This window comes from Centroberyx gerrardi, chromosome 17, assembly GCF_048128805.1.
Source record: "Centroberyx gerrardi isolate f3 chromosome 17, fCenGer3.hap1.cur.20231027, whole genome shotgun sequence".
NCBI classification, from domain to species: Eukaryota; Metazoa; Chordata; class Actinopteri; order Beryciformes; family Berycidae; genus Centroberyx; species Centroberyx gerrardi.
The window spans coordinates 2,663,600-2,682,181 of record NC_136013.1 but is presented as its reverse complement, the minus strand read 5'-3'; the positions used below and the strand labels follow the sequence as shown (position 1 = coordinate 2,682,181).

Here is an 18,582-nt window from a genome sequence, read left to right as displayed (position 1 = left end):
CGTCTAGTCACCCCACCCAACCCAATGTGCTGCCTAGATCACAGTTGTGCAAACTTTTAAACTTGTAAAGCTATAATCTACTAGTGATAGTAAAAAAAAATAAAAATAATCGAAATTACACCAAATGGCCACTGTTTCCTCCAATTCTTAATTCATTAATTACATTTTGGATATTGCAGACAGAGTGAAAATATATTACCTAGGTCTAATTTTCTGTGTTTTTTGTTCCAGGTGTCATTTTAATAAGAACTTTAAAAAACGAAAGTAAGACAGTGGTGCTGAATACGGGTCCCCAGAGCAGTCAACATCGAAGACGATCATTTTCATACCGACCTTTAGCTTAACTTGCTGGTCAGTGCAGTCGGTGAGAGAGGTGACTTTGTGAAAGATGCACTGTGAGAGGCCGTCCTCTGTGCTCTTCACACACTGGCTGATTTCATCCTGGAACGTCCTGTATTTTCTGTGATGTTCTGCACACCTGAAAAACGCAAATCTTGATCTGTTAATATCCAAATGAAAAGAAATCTCCAATTCCATGTTTTGGCTTCCTGTGGCAGAGCTATCCCTTCTGCTTACATACACATAGTGACTAAATGTTGAATGTATAGAATAGCATGTACAGCCCTGTTATCTATTGTATGTCTTTCACTATCCCCTTACACTGTGTGAGGTCCTGTTATCCTGGTGTATTATATCCTGATAACCTGATATACATGTCTTACTATGTAAGTTGATGATACTGTATCTGTTCCAACGTCACCAAGACAAATTCTTTTACATTATTTGTACCTATTTGATCTTGATTCTGACTCTGATCATGATTGGAATGAGGTTTTTATGTGAGATTGAGGAATCAGGTTTTTATGTGAGATTACTACAAATGCGTTGTACCTGCTGAGACACTCCAGTCTGATGAGGCCCTGTGCCTGGAGGGTGGACATCTTGACCAGGAGCTGGCTCAGAACGTTCCCCTGGAGATGCTCCACCTCCTGGAGCGAAAGGTAAGGATGCTGGGGAACCTGGCTCTGGAGCTGGTCCACATGGATCTGGAACTGCTGCTCCAGTGAGGCCAAGGCCTGCTGGGTCTCCTCCAGCGTTTCAGAGCACGCTCCGACCGAGCCGCGTGGCGGCAGGAGAGACGCTTCGGTGTCCCGCAGGAACTGTGCTGCACGTTTAACAGCACAGGTGTAGCTCCTCATAGACTCCCTGGCCTGGGAGATATTCTCCTAAAATATCATAAACAGCATATGTTAACCATACATTATAATCACATCAGGCCTGCAGTACTTCAGTCCAGTCTCAGTCTTGAGTCCGGTCTCGAGATCCCTTTTTTGACGTGTTTGACACTGACCTATCTTGTCTCAGCCGCTATTGGATGTTAATTTGCCTAAAACTTAAAAAAATTTAGTAATTTTATTGATGTTTGGTTTATTTTTTCCCTAGCACTAGAAAAAGTTTAAGTGATTTCAACCTTTCAACCCCTTGACTTGACTTGACTGGACTTGACTGGACCTATATAATAAATATAATAATGCAAATATTGACCAATATATAAATAAGTCAGACCTGGGTCAAATAGTATTTGAGAATAATTCTTAGAATTAGTTTTAACCTGTGTAGAGTACAAGATGGGTGGGCTTTATTGCATCACGACAATTCAAATAGAGTAAGGTAAAAGTATACTAGATTGACGTTCAAATGCTTTGCTGTGATTGTCTAAACATCCCAAAGCCTCATTGTGTTGTCCAAAGCAAGAAACCTCACTCCTCTGGCACCCAGGTAGGTCAAAACAAGTCCTAAAAAGTATTTGCAAACACTAGATGAACCAGATCTGAAAAAAATATGCAAGCACACAGCAAAACAAAGCCGAACGATGCAACTTGCCATTCGTGAATCACATTCAGTTAGGACTGTATTCTTCAACTCCACCAGATCCTGAGATTTACGTCCTTGTCTGGTTCCTTTCTTTTGCTCCAGAACCTCCAATGCTCTCAGTCTGGACTCTACAGTCTTTTTCAAAGACATAATCCTCCGGTGCTCTTTGTTAATGACGGCTTCCTTGGGCTCCAACATGGAGGGTTGTTGGAGCTCCCGCTGGGTGTCCCTGAGGAAGGCCTGGGTGGCTTTCTGCTCTGAGTCGAGGTCCAACCCCTTCAGCAGGCCCCACTCCATAATGCTAAGGTTGTTATGGACAGCCATCTCCCAGGTGTTAAGGCTCTCCATGTTCTGCTTAAGTCTCTGTCGCTCAGCACTCAGCTGCGAGGGGTAGAGGTCAGGGGAGATGCTCTGGAGCTTGTGAGCAGCCTCCTCGCACTGCCCCTTCATCAGAGGGAACTGGGTCAGCAGGGTCTGGCAGGTCTTGTACCTCTCCTCCACATCCCTACTGTCCTCTTTGGTCTGAAGGACCTGCTCCTCCACATTCTCCCTGAGGTCCTCCACACACTGCCTCAAGTACAAGTACCTCTCATGATCCTTGGCCTTCATATCCAGGGTAGCCATTTTGCTGTGAAGTTCAGAAATGACTGAAAGCAGTTCCCTCGTCTTCTCCTGGGGGATATAGGGTCGGACAAGGTCCACCTGGCACTTGTGTTCTACAATCATGTGTTTGAAAGGTTCGAGAGCATGCAGGGACTCTCTGGTGATGGGGAACCTGTATCTGTTCAGGTCTCCCAACATCTGCCTCAGGCTTTTTTCTACGGCAGTGAGCTTTTGCTTGGACGAGTCTAGAGTCTGGATGTGTTCCTCTAGCTCCTGCTTGTTGGTCTTCTCATAGCTGCTAATGGCTCTGATGTCCTCCTGGAGGTTGGTAAGCTTGTCGTGAAGCATGCAGTTCTCTGTGATGCTGAGCTCAGAGGCAATGTCTCTGCTCTTCATTACAAGAGCCTCGCAGACAGCAGCCTGCTTCTCAGCTTCAGACAGGGTCTCTTGGATCTGACGGGCCCGGCGATCAAGGTCAGCAGGGCTCGTAACCTCGCCCTCTGCTCTCCTGGAGGCCTCTTTGTGCAGGTGAGCCACAACCCAGGAGTCTAGGTCAGCAATCTGTCCTGACATCTTTTCTCTGGTCTGCAGGCCTGACTCTATCTCTCTCACAGCCTTGGCCAGCTTCTCAGCTGTGGACTTGGAGAGTTCTTCCAGGGCATCCAGAGAGTAGCGCACCATGGGCACCTCCTCCGCCTTGTCCAGCTGTGGAAGGAGCTCTGTCACCTCCTCCACCAGCGCCTCCAGCTGGCCCTGTTTGGCCATCACCTCAGACTGTAGCTTCTTCAGGTCTCTGATCTGCTGGTGCACCTCCTCAGGGAGGAGAGCCACCCTTTTCCTCCTGCCCTCAATGTCACTCTCTGTTTGCTTAGCCCAGACAAGGGCATCCCTCATCACCTTGATAATTTTCTCCATGGTGGGGTTGCTGCTGCTCTGGGTTTGGGAAGACACAAGTTCTTCTTTCTGGCAGAGCTGGTCTTTGACCCTCTGGAGCCCCTGTTCTATGTCTTTTGTTTCCTTCTCCCACTGTGAGTTGAGGACTAGTGCCTCTGACACCTGCTGCAGATGGAGGTATCTCTGTCGGGTAGCACTGACCTCAGCGTTTACCACCATCAGCTGCTGCGCCCTCTTACAATTCCACTGAGCAACAGCTGGAGTCTGGATGTCAAGGCCTTTGCCAATCATCTCCAGGTGTTCCTGAAGGCCTGATATCTCCAACAGAAGGTCGCTAGTCTCCCGGGCATGGACATTTACACAGCGCAAGGTCCTGTCCACGGCTTTTTCTAGGCCTCTCCACTCCTCCTGTAGGCCCTTCTGCTCAATCTGTGCAGTTGCTCGCTCAGACTGGCTGAGGTGCTGGCTCAGCTTGGTATGGGTCAGGAGCAGCTCCCCAAGGACCGTCCTGTTCTCCTCCATACCTCTTTGTATGGAGCACAGTCGCTCTGCCTCCTTGGAGCTGCTCTCTTCTGGAGATCTGAGGGAGAAACAAAGGGATAAGTGTACAACTCTTGAGTTTGGCATTAAAGTTGTTACAACAAAGGCATTAGGCATAAGACTGAGTTGTACCCACTGTTGCAAAATCCAAGACAAGTAGCAACACTTGTCAGAGGAAGCAACAGGGATTATTGGAAGAGTGGTGTTTTTGACAAACAGCAGCACTAACTATTCCACTTGCAGATAGACACTACCAATTGCCTCTACCATCGTCTCATTTGTTAACAGTAATTATACGAAGGTATCACAATTAATCTGATCATGATATATTGATGTTTAAAACTCACGTTCTGACAGCCTCCAGTTCTGCTGCCAGTCTCTCCAGTGTGGTCTTTGCTGCTTGGGTCTGTCTGGCACAATCAGTCACCAGTTGCAGCTGGGCCTCTTTAGTCTGGAGGACAGCAGTGGCGTCCCACACAGCGGCACTCCACTGGCCCTCCACATGCTCCAGAGAATCTGTATCCTCAGCATCGGCTCTTCTGGGCTTGGCGAGCAATGACACCTGGGCCTGGGCAGCCTGTCGGCACTCCTGTTAGCCACAAGACACATAGAGATTTAACTGATAAGATCAAAGTCTGTATTTCCACGAGGTATCGCTTTTAAATGCAGTGCTATTGTGAGATTTTCTGATTTGTGTGTTTTGTGTGTTTTATTTAGGGCAGATACAACAGATATGCAGTAGAGGTGCCCTTGCCTGGGAGCACTTTGGCATCATTAACCAATGTCAGTAACAAGCTGCCTTGCTAACCAAGCTGCCAACCTGCTGTCCAACTCCTGCTGTATCTAAAACTCTTTTTTCTTTCTCTCCTGTGTTGTGCGGCCTCTCATTTGGAGTCTCACCTCAGCTTCCTCCACCTGCTGGGCCATGGTAGTTGGGTTGAGGTCAACGGGGCGGTTCTTGCAGCCCAGGACTTTGGCTGCCAGCCTGCTCAGACGATCCTCCAGATCACTGATGGATGTATCCAGAGCCTCTGAAGCATCCTCTTGGGGTTTACCCTTAGAGAGACATAGAAACACATTAAAGCCTGGGGTCACACAATTTGGCTCATGACCCAAAATGGATTGCGGGCATGCTTTTTGGGGGGGGTGCCAGCATGAACTTTGCAGTCCATTTACATAAGCCATTTGAAAACTGTTCTTTAATGAAATGTGTCCCCTTAGAGCAGCAATCTGAACAAGTATGAGAATCCCTGCATTAAAGTATAGTGCCCAACAGCATGTTTTTTTGGCATTTCGTTAACTGCATATTTGCTAATATACAGTGGAGAATGGCAGGTAGGATAGGAGAGAGACGGGGTAACATGACAAAAACCATGAGCTGGATTCAAACCCAAAATGCTGAAAGTACATGGCATGCTCCTTAGACCACTATTCTCCTTTATCAAATGTCACAAAATAAACTTTTTCTAAATTTTATTATTTTTATAGAGACAGCTCTAAAAATATCAATGAAGATTTCTTGATACCTCAATAAGTAGGCTGTTAGGTCCAGTCCCTGCAAGAAGCTGGATCTCTGAGAAGATGTTCTTCATGGTGGGTCCTGCTGGTGCCTCGAGAACTGGTTTCTCTGTCTCTGTCACAACATTAGCTGCTGCCTCAACTTGGTTTTTCTCAATAGGCACTGCTTCCACCAGGGCTTTCTCAACCAGAACAGCATCGGTTGAAGCTTTCTGAACAGGAACTGCCTCCACCGGTGCTGGGGATATCTTGTCCACAATGTGCACCTGTTGCTATTGTGAACACAAAACAACAGCATTAGCGGGTGAAAAGTAGGCCAAATTGTAACGTACAAATGTATACTGTTTCTGCTGAGCTGAGAAAAGAGCGCTGCTTCTTAAAACAAGTCTCCCCCCCCCTTTCGAATAACAAGAAAGACAAGACAACCAAGCCTTGCTCCCTGTGACTTCAAAGAGAATGACATCATGTGTGAGGTAGCTCATATTCCTACCCAGGGGCAGTGAAATCTGTGCTAGCACAGGTTGAAATGCCTCAAGCTTATGTTCTTTGCTTTGTGTATAATGCCTATAAAATGTAACCTAGTATGTGACTTGTACAGCCCCAAATGTATTGTACTCTGACTTTTTACAAGCTCTAAAGTACATTGTACACAGTGTACACTGACCAGTCATCCATGGCATTCTTAGAGTGTTATGGAGCAAGTGCAAGCAAGTAAAAATAATAAAAATACTAACTTTATTTATATAGCACTTTATTTATATAGTACACAAAGTTACAAAGTGCCTTGTAAATGCAGTGGACTGAAAATAATTGATGATATGCATTATTTCCCTGCAAGCAAGCTCTATATTCATTCTGTCCCCTATTCTTTTCTTCCCCCCCTCCCCTGATGTCTCTCTCTCTCTCTCTCTCTCTCTCTCTCTCCCTCTCCCCTGATGTCTGTCTCTCTCTCTCTCTCTCTCTTGATCCACCTCTCTTTGTATTTGTAAGAACTACCTTCTATCTGAGTTACAGAGGTATTTTGTACTAGAAACCTGAAATGTTTCTGAAAGGTACAGAAAACTGCAACACAAATCTTATCCAGCTTATCCAGGTCATATTACACCACCTACAAAATGCGCTCAAAAGGAGAGTAGGCAGTCTACCCCCTAATTGTTTTCTTTACTAAGAAAAGATATAGAGTAGGGGAGACACTGGGTTTGGAGCCTAAATAAATTGGGGTACATGTGGTTCAACAGGGAAAGTCTTAAACAGTACACAGTCTATGGACATGAAAACACAGAATGCTGAATGAAATCTATTTAAAAAATCTCACACAGGGGCAAATAATATTGACTTCAAATGCATGTGTAATGGTTACTACTAAACTCATACTGATGTTGGATAACTGGCCAGGTCACATTATTTAAAAAAAAAAACTTCTTATGACTCTAACCCTAATTCCTGTTTGCTTGTTTTCCTGTAAGGCACAACCCATTATTTTTAACAAATTACCCTAGATCTGCAATTAATTTGAAATTTGTAGTTTTCTCTGTGACTCTGATTCACTTAGAATTCCTAATTATTGGGCCATTACCCACAAACCAAACCTTGTATATCAGTCTAAGTAAACTCAGATTCACTGCGAATGGCTCCACAATTTGTCAATTTCCAATTGTCCAGTTTCTGTTGCTTATGAAGAGCCACAAAACCTGTACAGTACTTAGTAAAAGTACTTAGTAAAAACATACTTAATTAAGAGTAAATTAATTTAAAAAGATTACTGACTTTAGAAACTAAAAGTAAAAGTACCCAAAAAAGCTACTCAATTACAGTAATGTGAGTAAAACAGATCAGTACCCCACCCACACGTCTTACCTGTGGCAAATCATTGCTCTCCAGCCTCTCTTGGTCAGCGGTTGTTGCTTTGGCAACAGGGAGAGGCACTTCTTCTAGTTCGCGATTTAAACTGAGTCTGTTTTCCTTCAGCTCCTCCCTCTCCTCCTTAACCTTCTCCCACTCGTCCCTTTCCTTCTCCCTCTCCTTCTCCTGTTCCTCCTCCTTATTTTCCTCTCCGTCTGTTGTGTGTCTGTCTGCTGGTGCTTCAGGGACCACACTGGGTTCGGGGGCTTCAGTACTGGTTTCTTGCTCTTCGACCCTGTTCAGCTGAACTGCAGCCTTCTCTGGCTGAACCTCAGCACTAGTCATATCTTTGCTTTCTGGCACTGCCTCACACTGGCGACTTGTTTGGTCCATATCTATCCTCGGCTCCTTTTCTAATGTGACAGATGTGTTTTCATGCTGCTCTATATTGTCCTGTGTAGTTAGTTGGGAAACATGCACTTCAGTCTTCGTGTGGATTTCCATCATCCTAACAGACATTTCATCCAGACTCTTGGGTGCATCATGTATCTCATGTTTCATCTTCAACTCCTCAGCATGGTCTTCCTGGGTACCATGACCCTTGACCTCTTTGGGTCTTTCTTCAGTGGTTTTGAGGAGCTCTGGCTGAGTCTCAGTTTGGCTTGGTTCCACCATGTCTTGCTGAGATAAGTTCATTTCTGTACACACTGTTTCTGCCTCATGTGGCTGCGCTGCTTCTGAAACAGCAGGCGGAGTTATGATGGGCTGAGCAGAGTCACATTCAGCCACATTCTCTCGCTGTGCTTGATCAACATGCTTTCTCTCTGACTGATCTGGCTTTTTCTGGGTGACTCCCATCTCAGGCAGATCGAGTACCACATATCGTTTTTGAGTCTCAGGGGTGGTCTTCCATAATTTGTCTATGTAATCTGCCCCGTGTGGTGTGTCAGTAGGCTGGGAGAGGGGTGATTGTGCCTGAGGTGCTGTACTGAAGTCTCTCTCTGTAGGCTGGGAAACAGTTGGATCTGGGACCTCACTGGGTCTGACTTTAACCTCCTGCAACTCAGACAAGGTAATCTGACTGGGTGGAATGAAAGACTCTAGAGCTTCAGTACAAGGAGGTGATGGAGTATGGGTTTCCGATTTATCTGATGGCTGGACAAATGTAGGATCAACCCCTCCCAATCCAGTGGACACAGTGCTTGTCTGTGGGTATGTGTCTGCTGTCTGTACATGAACAGCATTGGTGTCTAGAATGACTGAGGCCACTTTCTTCCCTGGAAGCTCCTGTGTTTTCTTATGGAAAACAGCACTTGGAGTGTCAGGGAGGGGAACTTGTTTCGATGGCTGATGATCAGGATCAATGTGTTTTGCAGCATCAGTGACATCAACCTGGACACGGCTCTTCTCAGATACTGGACAGATCTCCTTTACAGTAGTTTGCTTCTCTTCTCTGGTTTCCACTCTTTGTAGAACAGTTAACTTATCAGAATAATCCTCGATTGGAGGCTGTACATCACTAGGGATCTCAGCTAACTGACTCTTGATCCCTGGTGCATGGATCTGTTGTGAGACAGTGTCCAGAATGAGCACGGCCACTTTATGGCCTTGCTCCGGCTCATGAAGAGGCACTACTGTCCATGTTGTCTCTGTATCCTTTTCAGGAGTCATGGAAGTCTCTGGACTCTCAGAATCCTTTGTTTGCTTGGGCTCCAACTGAGCAGTTTTATTTGGGACAGTGACTGGCTCTGAGGTTGGAGAAAGTTCTGGACTCTTCGACTTTCTCCTTGTCGGAACCGGCATAGTTTGCTCAACAACAGCAATTTCAGCCTGCTCCCTGGAACTTAAGGAAGGCTTTTGACTGTCAGGCTCTTCCTTGGATTGCGCAGGCTCTATGTCAGCAAGCTTCAGGGAAAGTTCTCCACTCTTTGACTTTCTCTTGCTTGGTACAAGCTTAGTTTCTTCCACAACAACAGATTCAGTCTGCTCCCTGGAACTCAAGGAAGGCTTTTGACTGTCAGGCTTTTCCTTGGTCTGTGCAGCAATTGGCTCTGAAGCTGTGGAAAATTCATGACTCTTGGTTGGTACAAGTTTACTTTGTTCCTCAACAGCTGTTTCAGTCTGCCCTGTGATCAACTCTTGAGTTGAGGATGATTTCACACTCTCAGGTTCTTTCTTAGTTTTCTCATGCTCCACATCAGTCATTCTACCATGGGCAGCGACTGGCTCTGAAGTTGTGGAAACTTCTGGACCCTTTGACTTTCTCCTATTTGGCACAGGCTTAGGTTGCTCAACAACATCTGTTTCTGTGACAGGGTCTGAAGTTGGGAAAGTCTTCAGACTCTCAGGCGCTTCCTTCTGTGCAGGTTCTGCTTCAGTAGGTGTTTTGGAAAGTTCTCGACTCTTCTTTGACTTTCTCCTGGTGGGTACAAGCTTGGCTTGCTCAACAACAGTGGTTTCAGCTTGCTCTGTGAGCAACTCTGAAGTAATGGAAGACTTCAGAGTCTCTGTCTCTTTCTTAGTGTGTTCAGCCTCAACAGCAGCGGTTATAGGGCCAGTAGTGACTGGTTCTGAAACTGTGGAGAAATCTGGAATCCTGGTTGGTATATACTTAGTTTCATCTACAACAGCAGTTCCAGTCTGATCTGTGACTGACTCTTGTGTTAGTATTTCAGGCTCCTCCTTGGTCTGTGCAGGCTCTGCATCAGTAGATGGAGCCTTGGACTTTCTCCTGGATGGCACAGGTGTAGTGCCTTCCACATCCACAGGTGCAGTCTGTCCTGTGACCGATTCTGGAGTTGAGGCAGCCTTTGGACTTTCAGTCTCTTGCCTGGTCTCTTCCACAGCTGCAGCAGTCACGGAAGGTTCTGTAGTCTTCGACTTTCTCCTGTTTGGTTTAGGTTTTGTCTGCTCCACTAAAGCAGTTTGCTCTGCTGCGACAACCTCAGGAGACATTTCAGATTTTATACTCTTGGGGTCTTCTTTGGTCAGTGTAAGCTCCTCAACAGCAGTTTTAGTCTGCTCAGGAGTCATAGCTGGTTTTATAGTCTTAGACTGTGCCTTTACAGAAGTAGTGCTACTCTGTGCTATAGTGGGTTCTGGAACAGATTTCTGACTCTTAGCTTTCCTCTTGCTTGGTTCAGGTTTGGTTTGCTCCACAACAGTAATTTCAGTCTGTTCCACTGGTGTTTTAGCCTCAGTGTGTATGGTTTCAGCTGAAACTGAAAACTCCTCCTCGACAGATATAGATTTCTCCGTTTTGTGAGTTTTTTTCTGCAGTTTAACTTGATGGCTCTCCTGGGCAGCAGAAGCACGCTTTTTCTCAGGTGAGCGTTTGTTTTTCCGTGGTGGAGCCACTACCGGTGTCTTTGTCTCCTCTGGTTTACCAGGAGGGACTTCAGAGGACTGAGGGTCTTGTGACTTCTGTTTATTCTTTTCATCAAGTTCCTGGAATGAGAGGATACAATATGAATTGCTACAGGGGAAATGTTGGAATTGTCTAAAATTTTCTAAAACACGACATGCAGTAATATTTAACAATATTAAATGAAGCCTTAAGATGAGGAACCATATGAGTCAGTTTTAAAACTTCAGATGAGTGATGTTATCAAATCTGATATCAAAAGACAGTAAGCAGGAGTGTTGTTCACATTAACAGCTAAAGTTATAGTAGAGGTTATATACCTTCAGGTAATTTGTAACACTCACACTCCAAATAACATTGGGTTTTTTTTAGAAAATGAAATTTACTTTTATGGTTCTTTGTCTGAAGAGTTCAATTCCACATTCCTTCAGGCTCTGCCTGAGAGAAGCAGTTTGTGTGTCTGCTTCCTTGAACGTCTCTGAACCCTCTTTCTCCAGTCTCTCTAACAGTTCAGGTTTCAGAGAGTCCAGTAGAAACTGCTGGTGAGAAAGAGCCTCCCGCAGGCTGAGTCGCATTTTCTCACCTTCCTCTAACGCCACCTAAGACCAGGAGGCAAAGACAGACACATGTTTGCAGTTATGACTAAATGAATCTGTGTGTTTCTGTGTGAAATATAGTATGCAAATGCATCACCTGTTCACAGATGTAACAAGTCAATGAGATGTGGGAGCGAAAGGAGTCTTAAGCTAATATTTAACTTAATCCCTGAGCTAATGCTTAAAATTTTTGCTTAATAATGAGGGTAGGGAAACCACTTGTATTGCAGAAAGTAAGATAATTTATTCAAGGTTAAGACTGCATAAAGAAATCACATTAGAAAGCTGTGGAACACTGGCTTATACACACTTTCGAGTCACGATTTGAGTCGGTACCCTTCCTCGGGCAGCCCTTTGCATTGCTAAGTGTGCATAAGCCAGTGGATAAACCTTCACTGGATAAAGCAGTTTAAACAAATTACCTGCACAGAAGAAATGGACTCTGATGGTTTTCTGTGGTTCCACTGCTGCAGGGCGTGAAGACAGTCTGTCAGGCAGCGAGCTGTGTTCATAGAGCAGGAACCCTGCCTCTCACTCAGCCTGGACTTCAGACTGGAGATGCAATCAAATCACATTTATTTTAAGCACTTTTTGCAGTGTCATATTATACTGTATATTGCACTAAGAGTAATAGGAAAAGCAAGAAAAGAGATGAAAGAAAAACTAATCAACACCATAACTGAGCACACAAAAGGAACTATTGCAAGCATAATACAGAACAAACAAGCATCATCCTGACACAACAAATAAGTTAAGTGTGTGCATCTCTGTGTTTGTGTGTGTGTGTGTGTGTGTGTGTGCACGTCCTGATGCTTAGTTCAAGAAACCAGGCCTGCGATAAGGTGTATTTATATTTGGATGTCTCATATCTCAAACAGAACCAACGAGAACCACTGTGGTATGTTGTCAGCATGTAATAACCATTGAGAGCTGAATAGAAGAAGAGGTGCGGCAGCTGAGAATTCATCAGAGAAGAATCTGTTCAAGTAAAGTATGTACAGTTTGAAATGTCCCAAGTGGTCAAGTGGACCGATGTGAGTTGGTCTGAGCCAGGCTTATGTGGTGACTCACCTCTTTCCCTGTTTATATCTTCAGTGAGATAAAGATACATGAATCCAATAAAAATTGATAAAAATACAAATGGTATCGGCCGTCTTATGAGCGATTCCACAGTCAAAATCGTCAATATTTAGTTTGTATATTTCTTTCTCCCTCCATGTCATATTCCACTGCGACTACACCTCCTCCCTTTGTAAATGTGTCTGTAGTTTATGCTGCGTTTACGTGAAGTTTAAATCTTCGTTAGAGCGTCTTAACGGCACAAAGGAATGACTTTTGTTCATGAAAGTGATGTGCTTAATGTTTTTTTACTCTGCTGATCCCCTTTGTTTTTTAACTGTTCATTCTTTGAGCCAAATTTACCCTTAGAATGATTTTGTAGTGATATTAAATTGACTTAGTTTTTGATGTCTTTTCAATGACAAAAGTACTAGAAATAGGCATTTAAACTCAAATTTTTCAAACATTTTCTCTGGACCCCCTAGCCATAATGCATCTTTTGATTTTTGTCACCTTTTTGACCTCTCATGTGTTTGCATCCCTGCATACACATTTAACATAACTAATAAAAACACTGAAAGAGGGTGGGCTGCCCACTCTTGTGGTTTGGCAGTGATTTACATGTTGGCAGTGTGGTGTGGTACCTGTCATGTTTTTGGTTTAGAGATTCCACCATGGTGATAACGTCCACTGGCAGCTCGTCTGCAACGGCTGCAGACTTCACTTCCTGGTACAGGTCATGAGCCTTCACACCCAAACCTTCTAGTGACTTCTCACAATTCTAAGAGGAGAAAACAACAGCATGTAAATCACTGTTGCATTCGAAATGTTGCCAGGATTTAGGATTCATCAAATAGTTTCATCAGTAAATGAAACAGTAGTAACCTTGAGGCTTTGCCAGTGCTGCTGCAGCTGGACGATGTTGTTCTGCGGTTCGCTGTAGCTGAGCGCCTGGTCCAGAGAGCGGAGCTCCCACTGCAGCGCCGCAGCTCTCTCCTTCAGCCCGTCGGCCCTCCTGGTCAGCTGGCCGTCCAGCTCCTGCAGCCGGGCCTCGCAGCCTCCCAGGCGCTGCCGCACCTCCTGCTCTGAGGAGGCGCACAGCTGGTGGAGCTGGCTGACCTCTAGGGTCAGAGCGTCCCGACCTCCAGGGGTGCAGAGGCTTAGCAGCTTGTCTCTGACCGAGTCCAGCTCCTTCATCTCCCTCTCCTCCCTGTCCACCGTCTGGAGCAGAGCCTGGCGCAGGGTGGGAGGAGGAGAACCAGGTTAGCAGAATGCAGAGAGAACTGGATTACACATACAGTATAATTCACCATTCTTGGATGGTGTTTTATATATCACAATTCATTTTTCTGCCCAGCGGTACGTATTGTCACATTTTTGTATTGCGATATATTGAATTTCTATATATTGTCCTATCCCTAGTGTTTTACTATCAGACCTTCAGTGTGTTGACAGCGCTGTGCAGACCCTGCCTGTCTGCTGGAGGAGCTCCCAGGCCTTTGACCTGCTCCCTCAGCCAGTCCTGGGCCGCTCCATGCTGCTCCACCAGCTGGGTGCACTGCCGCTCAGTCAGGATGCCCAGCTCCAGGTCGGCTCCAGCCTCCTGACCACAACAGTGGAGGAACACAGGTATTGGTCAGACTCTGGTTGAGGTTTTATTCAGGTTAAGCTGTTAACATGAAACTTTGATACCATGTGATTAAGTCTCACATTTGGCGTGAATAAACCAGTGTGTGAGTCGTGATGGTGCTGCTGTTTAAGAAATTTGCACGTTGACCCAAAAGCGGGTGACTTGAGTGACACAGACAGACAATATGGTTCAAATTATGTGCAAATGTAAATCATATGCAGTAAAATCAGTCTAATCTCAATATACAGTGCAATAAAACATCCAAGTGATGATGATAAGCAGTAGAGGAGGAAGATGAAGAAGACGTTGAGGAGCATCGAGAGTTATAGCTGTATAACACTTTTTATAACAAATTTACAATGTTTACAAAAAATGTACAAAAAAGAAATTGTAGCAGTAAACCATCAGCTGTAATGAATGGGAGACTTTATAAACAATACAACAAAATAGATTAAAAAAAAAAGATATTCCTTGGATTATAGAGAAAGAAATACTCTTCATCATGTCGGTACAGAGAGATGAACTCACGGTTAGCTCTTTCAGCAGGGTGGGGATGGATTCCTCCTTGGCGGCCCAGGACGGGTCTGACCAGCCGGGGTCCTGGGTGATCTGAAACAGCTCGGCACCCTGAGGGGGAACAGTACAGTACAGAGGATTCAAACTTCATGAACCCACTTTCACCCAAATTGATTTTGTGAGCTACTCAACGCTAACAAGATTTCTCCCATTTTTAGGGGGCTGGTCCAGGGGCTGTATGGATGGTATTGTCGGTCAGTCGCTCTGTTCACCACTTTATGGGTCATGTGAGCCCGTAAACTCTCAAGTGGGAGACCCGAGTTCGATTCCCGGCAGAGACGCTTCTCTTAGTCTTGTTTTTGTTGTATTCGGAACATTTTTGACTTTATTAACGCTGCACATGGTGCAGTTTTTAATATAAAAATACACCCATTTTTGACTCTAAGACTATAAAAGGAAAAGAAAATGTAATTCCTGGAAACCTACTCCCCTCTTAAATTTCTGTTGTTTTTTTTCTGTTTTGTTTTTTTCAAGTTACCAACTTTTGTTTATAATCCTGTTAAAATAATAAAAATTAAATATAAAAAAAAGAATACACCCATTTTAACAGCCTAAATCACAAAGTGGGGCCGCAATAGAGAAAAGCATCCCATCCCCACTAATTGAGATGCCATTGATTCACATGAAATTCTGGTGTTGGTATGGTCAGTATCAGAAAATCTTCTCCACAAATGAAGTGAGCTTCATATAAATTGACAGCTATGTGGTAAATGCATAACAGTGGAGGTCAGACACACAACAGAAATCAGCTAAATGATGTCTGGATGTTCGTACCTGTGTGCGGAGGGAGGACAGGACGGGGCCCAGAGCTCTGGTCCGGTCCAGCAGGGTGCGGGTCTGCTCCATGGCCTGCCTGCGGTCTCCCAGGCCGGGCCAGGGGAAGAGGCGGGGCAGGGCGGCCGTCTGGCCCTGCAGCTCAGCCAGGCGGTCCTGGGCCTGGCCTCGCTGGTGCTGGCAGGACACCAGGCGCTCCACAACACCCTTCAGCAGTCTGATGGGGAAACAGTGGAAGCAGAGGCTCAGAAATCAGAATCACAGTCATTTTCAGCAACAGAGGTTTCCAACCAGCCTGTTGAGCTAGACCTCCCATCCAGCTGTGACGGTCTATAAACCTGAGGCAGAGGTGAACAATATGCTCCAATCAGAAAACCCTCAACCTTCTGAGTGTTAGGTTTTATTGATTGCCAGATATGTCACTTAAACGAGGGTAGGCAGTGTCATTAAGTTGCTAAGCGACCAAAATCTCCCCAATCTGTTCTAACCAAGCAGTGGACGCAGCAGTAAGTGAGCTTGGCTTTGTTTTGTTTTGATTGTCTATGTTACTTTTAAACAGATTTTTTACATGTGAAGTGCCATTAATATAAAGTTCTCCCTCTTTTACAAGTTGAATCAGCTGTAACATTTGCACTTGTTGGTATTTTCTCTCTCTCGACAATGACAAGACGAATTAGAAAGCGACAATGAAAATAATCCTTTAATTAAACAGAATAGTTTCCCGTGAAACGTCACTGTACCTCTGCACCTCCTCAGCAGCCTGCAGGACTTTCCTCCGCTGCTCCTCGGTGTCTTTTACTGTCTGTTGGACCTCTTGTCTCCTGCTCTCCTCCAGGTCCTCATATTCACACAGACTCCTCGCTCGTCTCTTCAGCTCCATCACTTGGGCCTCTCCCTTCGACTTGGAGCTCAAGATGGCCTGGGGACAAAACCATGTGTTGCTTGTTCCAAGGTAAATATACTGTATCTCATGAGAACTGGCATAAGAATTGAATCAGTATTCATGAATGTGCCATTTAGCTGTTATGTAGCTCTTGTTGTTCAGGTGTTATGAATGTGAGTTCAAAACTCACTTAGGAATATTACTTAAGTTATTAAGTATTTTACATGTGTCTAACCCATCTCAGCACTTTTCCATAATGCACACAGCACCGTACCATGTTTCATGTTTATTTTTATAACATTTGTTTTTAACTCTCTTTGTTTTTTAAGTACTTGTTTTTGATTGCTGTCTCTCTGTTTTGTGTTTGACAGAAGCCAAAGAAAAAAATCCACGTTGCTTGCAATAACAGACAATAAAGTTTTCTTGAATCTTGAATCTTAAGGTCTTTACCAGCTGAATGTATGTAATAATCTGTATTTTGAATGAGCAATGAAGTTCAGCTACATAGTACTTCGGAATGAAATGCTTTGTATACTCTTCCATATCCTGCAAAATGAATATCCTCTGTTGTACCTGAGCTGTGTTGAGTCTGTCCTGTATCTGGGCCTGGCTGCCCTGCGTGCCGCTCCCCATGCAGTCGGCCCGCTGCTGCAGCTCTTCCACCCAGGCTCTGCTGCTCTCCGCCTGGGTACGGAAGGCCTCCAGCTCCCTGGAGAGCGAGTAGTGGACCTCGGCCTTGTTGAGAGCCTCCTCAGCAGCCTGCAGGACCGTCCTCCACTGCTCCTCCATGCTTTTTACTGCCTGCTGAACCTCTCGTCTCCTGCTCTCCACCAGGTCCTCATTCTCACAAAGGCTCTGGCTCTGTCTCCTTAGCTCCGCCACCTTGGAGTCTCCCTCAGGCTTGGAGCTCAGGATGGTCTGGAGATAGATTTTTTTTTATATAACACTTTTCAAAACGGGAGTTACAAAGTGCTTAACAAACAGGGAGTAAAAAGAAACACGGCAAAAAACAGCAATAGTGAGGGAAAATAAAATAAAACTAGAAGCCACTTGGAGAGCGCAAACCTCCACCAACACCGAACAATTCTCCAACTTGCTGTCACACCCAAAGACATTATTCCTATCACTTAAAATGTAAGTTAAATTGGTTTCCTGGCCCTGCAAACAGACCCTTAGGATTTGGAATCAAGTCTATATCTCAGTTTTATAGTTATGGCTAAAAAACAATAATCAACTAATGACGGAAATCACAGATCCAGATCATCACCAAAATCTAATCAGTTGTTCCTTGACCCAAGGCCGATCTGTCCACCAAATTTCATGGAAATACGTTCTCAAGTTTTTTTGACAGAAAAACTAACTAATTAACAGGGGCAATAACATAGCCTCCTTGGTGGAGATAATAAAATATTAATAACAAATACAAAAATACAATAAAAATAAAATTAAATAGTTCAGCTCAGTATAAAACATGTATACACAAGTAAAACTATGAAAAGATAGCTAAAGGTTTAAATAAAGAAAAAAAGAAGAAAAAATATATGATTGTTAGCTAAGTGAGGACCACTGTAAATGATATTTTCATGTGGTTATGAACATGCATGTCTGTGGATGCTTTAACATATATTTCTACATTTACTACTACATTATACGACTAGATATACATATACTTATTTTTTCCCAAAATAGATCAAATTCAAACTGACCTGTGCAGCTTTTATTGTCTTTTCTGGATCTGTCCGGCTGTCCGGAGAGAGGAGGCCCTGCTGCTTGTCTCCCACCCAGCTTCTGGTGCTTTCCCTCTGGGCTTCATAGTCTCTGAGCTGCCCCTCCAGAGCGCACTGCCTCTCAGCCTGGTCCAGGGCCTGTTTACCGTCCCGCAGCACCGTCCTCCACTGCTCCTCTGAGTCTTTTACTGTCTGCTGAACCTCTAGCTTCTTGCTCTCCTCCAGGTCCTGATGCTCACACAGACTCTGACCTCGCCTCCTCAGCTCCTGCAGCTTGGCGTCTCCCTCGGGTTTGGAGCTCAGGACGTCCTGGGGATGAGACAAATAAAGTCACATCTGAAAAGGTAAATCAAACCTTTTACCTCACCGAAGCCAAGAACAAATACTAGATGACCTCACACAGTGGTTTTCCATCATGTGTCATCGAGACCCATGAGTCTGCAGGTTTTCATTCCAACCAAAGACTACACCACTAATTAGTTCCTTCTCTCCGGTTTACAGTGTGTTAATCAGGGAAATCAGCTGTTTTAGTGTTTGGTTGGAATGAAAACCAGATGAAAGACTCTTGAGTCACGATGGCACATGATTGAAAACACATGATTGAAGTATTCAGTGTATTCATTCATTCAGTGTATTCATTGTATTCATCTGTTATATTCATGAACTGGGCTTTTAGTTTAGAGCTCTGTGTTGTATTCAAT

General features: G+C 44.6%; 1 protein-coding gene across 1 annotated transcript in view; it reads right to left on the bottom strand.

The window, feature by feature from the left end:
- Positions 1 to 18,582, bottom strand: part of syne2b (spectrin repeat containing, nuclear envelope 2b) — a 128,228-nt gene that overhangs the window by 51,285 nt on the left and 58,361 nt on the right. Inside the window, exons 51-68 of the mRNA XM_078289618.1 lie at positions 17,861 to 18,190; positions 16,728 to 17,072; positions 16,012 to 16,190; positions 15,272 to 15,488; positions 14,450 to 14,548; positions 13,730 to 13,894; positions 13,177 to 13,524; positions 12,936 to 13,072; positions 11,655 to 11,784; positions 11,023 to 11,235; positions 10,633 to 10,719; positions 7,288 to 8,226; positions 5,439 to 5,702; positions 4,813 to 4,968; positions 4,260 to 4,501; positions 1,885 to 3,952; positions 892 to 1,226; positions 334 to 478 (exon numbers count right to left, since the gene is read on the bottom strand). Coding sequence (XP_078145744.1) covers positions 334 to 478; positions 892 to 1,226; positions 1,885 to 3,952; positions 4,260 to 4,501; positions 4,813 to 4,968; positions 5,439 to 5,702; positions 7,288 to 8,226; positions 10,633 to 10,719; positions 11,023 to 11,235; positions 11,655 to 11,784; positions 12,936 to 13,072; positions 13,177 to 13,524; positions 13,730 to 13,894; positions 14,450 to 14,548; positions 15,272 to 15,488; positions 16,012 to 16,190; positions 16,728 to 17,072; positions 17,861 to 18,190 — 6,399 coding nt within the window. The remainder of the gene's footprint in view (positions 1 to 333; positions 479 to 891; positions 1,227 to 1,884; positions 3,953 to 4,259; positions 4,502 to 4,812; positions 4,969 to 5,438; positions 5,703 to 7,287; positions 8,227 to 10,632; positions 10,720 to 11,022; positions 11,236 to 11,654; positions 11,785 to 12,935; positions 13,073 to 13,176; positions 13,525 to 13,729; positions 13,895 to 14,449; positions 14,549 to 15,271; positions 15,489 to 16,011; positions 16,191 to 16,727; positions 17,073 to 17,860; positions 18,191 to 18,582) is intronic.